At 50.2% G+C, this 10839-nt stretch overlaps 1 protein-coding gene across 1 annotated transcript in view; it reads left to right on the top strand.

The window, feature by feature from the left end:
* Positions 1–4889: 4889 nt before the first annotated feature.
* Positions 4890–10839, top strand: part of PDIA6 (protein disulfide isomerase family A member 6) — a 53764-nt gene continuing 47814 nt past the window's right edge. Inside the window, exons 1-3 of the mRNA XM_011365140.2 lie at positions 4890–5036; positions 7117–7146; positions 9439–9687. Of these exons, the coding sequence (XP_011363442.1) occupies positions 4890–5036; positions 7117–7146; positions 9439–9687 (426 nt within the window). The remainder of the gene's footprint in view (positions 5037–7116; positions 7147–9438; positions 9688–10839) is intronic.

Below are 10839 nucleotides of genomic sequence, written 5' to 3'. Positions count from 1 at the left end.
GTCCAGAGGCTGGCATATTCGGAGAACGGGGTAGTGCCTGGGGGCGAGCACTTGGGGTGCCATCCTAAGGTGGCCATGTTTTGGATAGAAAACTGGGGCATGTGGTCTGGCATGAATATGTAAATAAGCCTAATTCTGGGCACTTCAGGTTACAAGGGTACAGCCTGTATGCCAGGAGTGGTGGCAAAGCCTCAAAAGACCTTGGTCCCGAGAATGTCACCGGGATCCACCTCACGAGCAATACCTGAGGTGCTTTTCACCTGAACGCAGAATTATGGAAACGACCAAATGGGCAGCTGGGAGACGCTGGACCGCACGGTGGGGGAGGGAGAAACCGTCCTCTCCCCAAGGTCCTTTCGGCTGTTCGAACGATCAGATAGACACGAGACAGATCAGCAGAGAAAAATAACCAGATTTCATATACACGCACATACGGGAACCCCACCTACAGGAGAGGTTCGGCGGCAGAAAGGGAACGTGGCGTATATCCCCGCGGGGTGAAGGAAGGTGCCCGGGGGGTTTCAGAGGGTCGTTGCAGGACAATAAGAAGAGAGGACATTTAGTAAATAGAAATTTGCCCTGCCCTATACATAGGTCAAAAGAAGCCATTTCTGATGTCTCTTAGTGTGGGCAAGGCCCCTAATTCAAATTCTTCTAGATAGTTAAGGGAGGGGCAGAAGTTTCTCCTGAGCCCACAGAGTCTTGGCTGCCTTCTCCTCAAAACAATCTGCATACCACACAGGCACAGCTCGGGGTGACTCGTTCTGAACCCCCACACCAGAGATGACTAAGCCATCGCTGCAGCGTACAAAATCACGTCCCCCTGTTTACAGGTGGCCTCTCCTCCGCTGTGCCTGGGACGTGCCACCTCCTTTTCCTCCTGCTTTCTACTGGTGTCTGTATTAACGGCAAACCTGCTTCTTAATCTCAGGAAGAGCCACAGGGACCGTCCCATGTCTCCCGCTGCCTGATTGTCTTCTTCCCCATGGCCTTGTCTTTTTCTGCCCTTGAATAAATGTCTGAAAGGACAACTCCCCTCCCATGCAAACGGGTGCCTCTGTTTCCCAGAGCAGCCGCCGCGAGAATTTTGAGTTTGGCGGTTAGAAGAAAATGTCATCTGGGCTGATTCCCTACAAGCCTCCCCCCATTACAAAAAGTCCTTTAAATGATAATTGCTGGCTTTGTCCTGTTATCAACCACCCCCACCACCCGCTGAGCAGCTGGGCTTAAAAACTGTCTGCTGACTGCCTCCCTGGGGTGGGCCCCTTAACAGTTCCGTCCCCGGTATCGTCATGCATGTGCACCCACACATGCACGTGCACAAGTGCACCCTTAACCCACAAGTATTAGCTGAATGCCCCAATGAGCAAGACAGTGAAGTCCCGTTAGGAAGTGATCCCTGACCTCAAGCCCGGTCGGTCCTCTTGGAAACAAAGTATGTAAATATGTGAAAAACTAATTTGCAAAGCAAGAGTTAAATAATACCAGGACCAGTGAAAGAGATAATCCCTCAGACAGAGACGGCTTAATCTTTAATAAAGCTGTCACCCACTCCCCATTGCTCACAGCAGCTCTGAGCAATGCCCAAGGCAAAGCCCGCAGAGCTGGGGAAGGCAGGACAGGGCCTAAGCTACAGGGGTTCTTAGTGGTGAGAAGGAAGATTGGCCTCTCAGAGCCGTCACAGGGTATAACAGTTGTCTCTGCAGTTCTAGCTGCCTGTCTGTACCAAATAAACAGCTTGACAAATAAACCTTGATTTTGATGGTTTTGAAATGGAAGCGGTGTCGATTTACCCAGTGTCTAACTTTTGCAAAAATCACTCTTTTTGAGCTCCAGAGCAAAAATCTTCCCCGTCTCCTGGGGCAAAGTGACTCTTAAATGAATGTAACTACACACCCAAATCTCTATAACCAGGATGAAGGCTGAAAAGTGTGCCTCCCTCCTACACAGACTTGTAGGTTTCTGAAGGGGTTTCTCTGGGACAATTTTCAGACCGTAGATACTTTTTCCTTCCCTACCCCAGCAGGTGCAAGAAAGCCGATGGGGCCAGAGCCCATGAGAGCAGACTCCAGGCTGAGAAGCTGGGCCGGGGCAGCCTCTGATCAGGGACTGCAAGAATACCAGGAAAGCCATTCTGTAACCCACAGCCATTTACTTTTCTCCTTCTTACCTATCTTTTGCACAGAAAAAGGTGAGAAGACTGAGGACTTGGGGTGGCGGTCCAGCCTATGGCCTGGGGACTCTGGGGGTGAAGGCTGCTGGCAGGACTGTCCTGTGTAGGATGCCGATCACTCTATCCACCCATCTGCTCATCCATCATCGCTGCACCAAACATGGCACAAGCACCTCCCACCACACACCTCGTGCTGCTTTAGATGTTGTCGAGAAGGGAAAATGGCTCTGATGAGGTCATCGCGTGCGCACGTGCACACGCGCGCAAACACGCACACACACACACTCACACACACACACGGACATCACTAATGTAACCCCCACTGAGCAGTCTGTCTGAAACTGGCTCCAAAGCGTGAGCGGTCAGACAGACCCAAGGTCAAAGCCCAGCGCTGCCACTCACCAGTTTTGTCTCCCTGAGCCTCGGGTTCTCACCGGCAAACGTCCACGTCCAGTAAACGAAACTGAACACGCTGTGTGTAGAGTCTCTGAGTACACGGGAGGCGCTCAGTGATCATCTCCTCCCCATGAGATGATCACTGCGCGTCTCACACTGGCCTACAGGCCCGAAGTTGGGACTGGGACATAACACATTGTGACGGGACCAGGAAAGACCTTGCCTTACCTAAGGATTTCATTCCTGCGCTTGTAAAAGAAGCTGCTGACCCGCTTCTGCCCAAAGCTCTCGGCTTCCCTGTCCTCTGCGGCGTCTTAGCCACGTATCCCTGGCACCTAGACACATACAAGACATCGAGAGTAAACAAGGCTCTCCTGGCAGTCCCCAAGTCCATGGCAGCGTGTGCTCCTTCCGGTGACTACGCTGCTGGGTCCCTTATCCCGTAGGATATAGACTCACCTGCCGTAAAGATCCAGACACCTGAGGGAAATAAACTGTCATGCCGTTTAGGGAAGGTGTGATCTTTTATTGGGGACTTAGTTTCCTCAAGGCCACGTGCATGTAGGATCTAATGTAATCCTCCTCATGATACCAGAACATATGATGTCATGGACTCAACGTTTGCATCTTCCTGAAATTCATATATTGAAGCCCTAACTCGTTGTGTGGCTGCCTTTGGATAAGGGGCTTCTAAGGAAGTAATTGAGGTTTAATCGTGTCATAGGGGTGGGGCCCTGCCCCGATACAGTTAGTGTCCTTATTAGAGGAGACACCAGAGAGTTCACATATGGTGAACTCTCTCTCCCTTTGCCATATGGGATGAGAAAGCATCAGGAAGAGAGCCCTCGGCAGAAATCTAGTCAGCCATCACCTGGACCTTGGACTTGTAGCTTCCAGAACCGTGAAAAAACCAAATTCCTGTTGTTTAAGTCACCGAGATGGTATTTTGTTATGGCAGCCTAAGCAGACTAAAATAGCTGACAATTATTCTAGTTTTACAGGTAGTAAAAACAAGTTCAGACGGCTGGCATGCCTTGCCCGAAGCCACATGTGGCTACTACGTGGTAAAGCCTGGCTTCGGGACCGAGTTTGCCAGACCCTCCCACCCCCAGGCCAGCTCTCTGTGCGGTTCCACATGTGGTGTGGCGAGATGTGGATAGAATCCTGGGGTCCAGTGTTTCGGGCGGCATTTCCCTAAGAGGGTTCCGGGAACCCTCACTCCATGAGATGTGTGGTGGATCCAACAGCATCCTCCAAATAAGACATGCTGAAGTCCCAACTCCCAATACCTTAGAACATGACTTTAATTAGAAAGAGGTCTTTCAGACACAAAAAGCTACTGTATGATTTCATTAAACACCACTCAGAAAAAGGCGGAAGTGTATGGACAGAAATCCAACTAGAAGTTGCCAGAGCCTAGGGGTGGGAGGAGTGTGACTGACATCGAAAGGGACAAAAGGGACCTTCTGGGGATGATGCAGATGTCCTGCCCTGATCGTGATGGTGTTTCCACAACCACATGCCTTTGGCAAATCACCCCGAACTGTACACCTAAATGTATAATTCCATTGCATCTCAGTGAACCCAACTTTAAATTGTTTTATTAGCATCACCATATTCAGAGAATGTTTTTCCCTTTTCCTGCAAATGTCATTAAAAGAGATAAAAGAAGCATTATATATGCTAATTTTTTCTGATTAATACATGACTAAATATCACATTTTGTATAGAAAGAGCTATAAATAAAGATATATATCGCACTCACATGGTACATTCTGTGCGTTGCACCTGACGAGGCGCTTTCAGAGTCACTGCTTCCAGAATAGTCCCTGAAACAGAAGAAAGCCGAGGGAAGTGGTAGTTAGAGTGTCTCACCCCGTGTCCCCACCACTGCCAGGAGACAGATGGAGTTAAAGAGCTCGCTAAAGGTCACACGACAGGTTGGCGGCAAACCCTGAAATGGAACCTTGAGTCTGGCGCCTGAGACCACCTGGCCATCCTGACATCATCAAACCCTGAACTTGAATCCAGATCTTTTTACCACAGAACAAGTTATAGCGTTTCCCCAATGTCCTCCCCAGAAGCAAGAAAGTGGGATCTCTGTGTGAAATCGTAAGCCCTGCTGAGGGTGAAACCAATGCACAGGAGGGAAGTTGTTTGCAGACCTGTGGGCTATTCTGGTGCTTTCCACACACCGGCTCTGGAGCTGTGGAGACACCGCCCACATCTCAGTATCCAGAGCCTGCCACGGTGGCGCCGGCCCAGGTGTGACAGGGCTGGGACACACCAGATGCTGCGTTTCTGCAGCTCCTTTGCTCTGATGGGTCGTGGAGCAGAAAAAGCTCCTCTGGAGACAGACGGCCTGGACCGAAATTCTGCTCGTCCCACGCTCGCCGTGGTGTCTCAGCCAGTCGGCGGCCTTGGTACGGGGGCTGAGGACACAGGTGCCCAGCTCCAGGGACCATCGGTCGCGCCCCTCCTCCCCTGGGGCAGGCCTGGAAAAGCTGACTCCAGTGTCCCCGTCCTGTGGTCCCCCCCTTTCCTCCCAGGGCCTCGGGGGGATCCAGCTGGGAGGCCCCCGTGGTTCTCTTGCCCCTGGCTGGCTCCACCTTGCTCATCCCAGGCTTGCCACCAACTCCGAGGGGTCATCAGGGGGCATTGTCCAGAGAGTTCTAAGGGCAAAATAGTTCTGTGGAAAATTCTGGGCTAAACAAAGTGCCATGGGTTGAATTGCGTCCCCCTTCCCCCCAAAAATATATATATCGAAGTCCTAACTCCTAACCCCCAGGACCCCAGAATGTGACCTCATTTAGAAACAGGCTTGTTGTAGATGTCATAAGCTAAGATGCCATACCGAGCAGGGCGGGTCCTTAATCCAATAGGACCAGTGTCCTTAAAAGAAGAGGAAAGAGGCCGTGTGACGAAGGCCGGGAGGCACAGACTGAAGTGTGGCAGCTGTCGCAAGCTTGTGTCCGGGGACACAGAAGCTGGGACAGGCCGGGACAGATCCTCTTTCCACGGGCTTCACAGGGCGCGTGGCCCAGCTGACCTCTTGACCTCGGCTTCCAGCCTCCAGCCCTGAGAGAGAATAAACTTCTGACGTTTTAAACCACCCTGTGTGTGGCACTTTGTCTCGGCGGCCTTGGGAAACTAATGCACAAAGTTTAAATATAACTCTTCACTTCTCAGAAACTTTACTAAGCTAACCTGCAATGATTTCCAAAAAAGAGGAAATAAGCTCTTTTTTCTCAATTTTTTTGACCACAGAATTCTTTTCCTTAGAAAGAAAATCAGTGTTACATGAAATGATCTTTGGGAAACGGGGGTTTTCAGGAGTCAGCTATGGTACCCCAAGGGGGTGTCAGAATCGGGGGGCAGGCAGGGGCCACGCAGCCTGGGTCCCCCTCCCTGGAGGATGCTCCTTCCCACAGGCCCACCACCCTGATTGGCGGTGATGTCATTCCATTGACAGATGACTGGCCCCTCTTCCCCCAGGGGCTCGCCCTAAAAGGAGGACCCACAGGACAGCCGCTCACCTCTCTGTTCTCACCTCCCGTCCCTCCCTCACCTCTGGCCCGCCCAGGGCCTTAGTCACGCCCAACTAAGATGTGCCAGTGCTTCCTCTCCCCAGGGCCTTTGCACATGCTGTCCAAAATGAGCCCGACTCCCACCCCAGACCCACGCTTTGTCCACTCGGTGGATTACCACTCATTCTTTAAGGCAGCGGTCCCCACCTTTTTTGCACCAGTTACCAGTACTCCGATGAGAATCTGACGCCTGATGGTCTGAGGCGGAGCTGAGGCGGTGATGCTGGCGCTGGGCAGCGGCTGCAGACACAGAGGAAGCTTTGCTCTCTCGTCTCCTGCTATGCGGCCCGGTTCCTACACAGGAGCACAGAGTTTGGGGACTCCTGCTTTAAGGCCAAGCTCAAGGCCTATAGAAGCCCCTGGCAGACCACAGCTCTCCTCTGGGACAGCACAGAGGGCCCTATTACAGTCCTTGCACCTGGACCCCAGCCAGGGTGGCCCCGGCTGCAGTGGGACACAGTGAAGAGAGATGGGCCTCAGCGTCCTCAGGCCCAGCTCGGCATGGCCTCCTCGCTCTGACCTCGGGCAACTTGCTTTGCCTTTTCAAGTTTCTGTTTTCTCCTCTATGAACAATACCCATTTGCAAGATTTCTCTGAAAAAAAAAAAGTGTATGAAAAGTGCTAGACATCTAATAGATGTAGATAAAATAGTGTTATCAGTACTGTTTTTCTTACGGCATTTGTTTAGGGGCATGTCTTGCCAGCTGCACTGTGAGCCTCTTGAGGGCAGGGGTCGTGTGTGTCCTTCCTCTCTGAGTCCCAGCCCCCAGCACAGCTCCGATCGCAGAAGTGAGTGTTTGCTGGTGAACCAGAGAGGAGCCCCGGGCACAGCAGGCCGAGGTGCACTGTCGTCCCTTCCTCCTTGACCCAGGTGACCCGGCAGCAGCCCCGGCAGCAGCCCCGCCCACAACGCTCCGCCAGCCCTGAGCATCATCCTTCACGCCCTTCCCCTCCGCCTAGAGCCTGACAGCTGAGGAGCGCAGGCTGATGGTGAGTCAGGGGAATCGGCACACTGGGTGTCTCCTAGCACATCATCGAACATCCACACCCACCTCGGCACCCATTAGCAGAGCAGGCAGCACTTCCTGTCTTGGAAGGTCTTTGTCATTTACTGAAGCAAGCTGAAAACTGGAAGGAAGTGCCCGGGGAGTAGGTGGGTTGAGAAGCTGCACTAACATTTCACTGCTTCACGCTGTGGGCGAAGAGGTTCCCTCCCTTTGCGTGTTGTAATTCCTTCCGTTTTCCAAATTTATTGATACCGAATATCCTAATATACCGATTAAAGCCATATGCAACACATGCATTCATTACACAGATACTGAATACCGTCCATTCACCAAGCTCTGTGGAAACAATGGGGACAAAATAAAAATTAAAAATTTCTACGTTTAAGAAATATATTCGTTAGAGTACAAGCTAAATGGCTAGAATAAAAACTCCCCAAATACAATGGATCGAATCATAGAAGAATTTATGTTTCTCTTTTGTAACCGTCCAGGGCAAATTCTACTCCACAAGGTCATTCGGGAACCAGGCTCCTTCTACCCTTTTTCTCGCTGTGGCATAATTTATGTATAATAAAATACAGAAATCTTAAGAGAGCAGCTCAGTGAATTTTTATCTAGGTATACAGCTTGACCATCACCCAGGTCAAGGTAAAGACCATTTCCAGCACCCAAGGCCTTCGTCATACTGCGTTGTCATACCCTGGGGCGTTACCTTCATACCATTGTCAGAATTCACTCATATCATCGTCTCTATGTTCCAGCCCACAGGAAGGGGGTGGGAAAGGCATGTGACTTCCTAATAAAAAATGTGATCTGGAAATCGCACACATCTCTTCTGTCCACCCGTTGACTGACTCTTAGTCATATGGCTGTAGGGAACGCAAGGGGAGCTGGGGGAAATTTTCTTGTAGTCGAGCAGCCGCATGTGCCAAAAAAACTCTGAGGTTCAATGGCCAAAAGGAAGAAGAGGAGAACAGGTCTCAGGGATGTCAAACAAGCAGACAGCACACACACCTGGTCCTCTGGGGCCTGCTCATCGAGAGGACTCAGAGAGCAGTGGCGGGTGGGCATCAGAATCTGGGAGGGGCACAGACCCTGGTCCTTGGTATGTGAGGTTTCTTAGCTGCATGTTTGGAGGGGCACCAGCTCCTCCTTTAGGCTGATCAGAAGCTGGGATCCAACAACAGTATAACATGACGAGATTTTGACTCTAACTCAGCCCTGCCATCTCAGCATCCATGGTTAGGAGACCACTAGCCCTTCCCATGTCATTATTGGGAGGCTAAGCTTGGAGCCTTGCCATTACAACTTGTGTGACAAGGCCGCCTCGGGAATCTACCAGAATTAATTGCCTCAAGCTCTTGGCTTTCGTTAGTCTCCACAGAATTTTTGCAAGAGACCAACTTATAGGAAATTGGTCTTAGACAAATTCACCCTTCCCTGGAAAAGGGACAATTAGTAGTGAGGGTCACAAGAGGTTCACACTCTAGCAGTCAGCAGACGGCTAAAGCGAATTCGGTGTGATAGATGCTCTATAGAAGTCTAGAAGGAGTGCTGTCTGCGGCAGGCCATCAGCACAGAGAGAGAACACTGAAACGGACTCGTAAACCGATCCGTATGCAGGGGAACGGACACGCACAGGAGGATGAAATGGGCCGAGAGCCAAGGGGTATGACAGCAGGTGTAATAAGTCCCTTAGCAAACAAACAAAAATTAAATGTACATAGGGGAAGAAGCACAATAAAAATAAACCTATGGTAATAGGATTATAGTAATCATTAAATATGCCTGGTGGTTCTAACTTTCCTGGCAGTCAAAGAATAAAGAAAACCACCAGATTATATAATTTTCACTGCCTAATATAAATAAGTACTTAAGATTGTCAAGATGGTATCTTCCAAAAGTGCTTCCTAGCACATATACTTGGTTTTAAAATTAAAAGGAATTCAAAATGATAAGCAAAATGGGCAGACTATGTCTATTACAATATCTTGTAGCAATAAATAAGTCTTAACAGAATCCAGCATAGACCATGCAACAGATCATTAGTTACTTAAACATATCTTATTGTGGCTAACATATATATCACTTAGAGTTTAGGCTAAATTGCTATGTCAGAGGCCCCCAAATACGATGACTTAAAATAGAAACGTGTTCCTCTTTCACAGCGACAGTCTGAATGTGGGCAGTGGGCTGAGGCTGGCAGGTGTCTCTGCTTGATGAGGTCATTTTGGGACCTAAGTTTCTTCTCTCTCGTTGTTTTGCCATCCCTTAGGCTGTCGCCACTGTCTACACGGTGGACATGGCTCCTCAGAACCACTTCCACATCCTCAGGAAAGGAGGAAAGAGTGAGCAGGACGAGAAATGGATGTGCTTGAAAAAGAAATTTAGAAACCGCGTGCCCCACTTCCTCTCACACCCTATTGGCCAAAAGTTAGTCATGTGGACAGTTAGCCGCAAGGGAGGCTGTGCAATGCAGTGGTCGACAATGTACCTGGCGAGAACTTGGGCCCCTATCGCCAAAGTGAGCTCACCGGCTCCAAAGCTTTATATTTCTTTTAAAATATTTTCGATAAACCCTCCACCCAACAGGTTCAAATTTCTACTCCATGAAGCTCTTTGCTAAGATAAAAGTCCCCTTAAACAGGTAGTTAAGGTGATCAAGCTAATGTCCCCTCTTCTACCTTTTGCTAAATCTGGGTGATGCTTAAACCCTATCAGGCTACCTCACACCACCTGACACACCACGTACATTTTTCACACTGCAGAATTCTAAAGACCCCCAAGAGGGCAGCAACTTGCCCCTGCCACTCGGCCAGTCCCCGGCAAAGCTGGGCCAGAATGGAGGAGCCCACAATCACTGGGCATGCGTAGTATCAGCAAATGAGTCACCTGGATTCCTCGGAACTCGTTTGTTATAAATGGAATTCTCTTCCCCACCGTGTGCAGGACCAGGAGTTGAGACGTGGCTCTCTGACTCATGGAGACCGGGAGTGGCTGGCTACCTGGAAGACATCAAAACAGGAGACGGCTGAGAAGTGCATAGCTGCAGGCTGAGCTGGCATTTGACGAGGTGCCAGGTACTTAGGGCAGAAATTCCAGCACCTCTCCCACAAGGGATGGGCACAGGGAGGCCCCTCAGGAGGACACTGTCTATGCAGCGGCAGGAGAAGCAGAGGCCCTGGTCAGGTGGGCATGGACCCAAGACCACAGACATGAGCCTTTATAATAATCCAACTAATGTCTCCCTCCTCCCCCAAAACTCTAAGTTCCATAAGAGCAGACACTGTGTGTTCCAGTGTTATATCCTTAGTGCCTGGCACACAGTAGGTGTTCAATAAACCTTCGTTGGCTGACATCTTCCCAGCTCAGGCCTCATCGGGAGCCATGGGCAAGCACATTTACTGAGCATCGGTACCCTCCAAGCACTGAATCAGGTATCTCCCCATACGGTACCTTCGTTCATCTTAATAACCTTGACATTATTATTCTCACTGGGGTAAGGACAGAGTCCTGTGGCCCCTCTTAGTCACTACACCCTAGTATCAAGATTACAGACTTCCAGAAAGGAGGAACGAATCCTAAAGACAGCTCAACACCTTCAACGTGCAGACAGCAAAATGCCAAGGGCCGACATCTCAAGGGAGGGCAGAAAAGGAAGGAGGTGAGTCGCTGA

This window comes from Pteropus vampyrus, unplaced genomic scaffold (assembly GCF_000151845.1).
Source record: "Pteropus vampyrus isolate Shadow unplaced genomic scaffold, Pvam_2.0 Scaffold105, whole genome shotgun sequence".
Lineage (NCBI taxonomy): Eukaryota > Metazoa > Chordata > Mammalia > Chiroptera > Pteropodidae > Pteropus > Pteropus vampyrus.
Note: the sequence above shows the minus strand (reverse complement) of the source record. Positions and strands in the feature narration are given on the sequence as shown.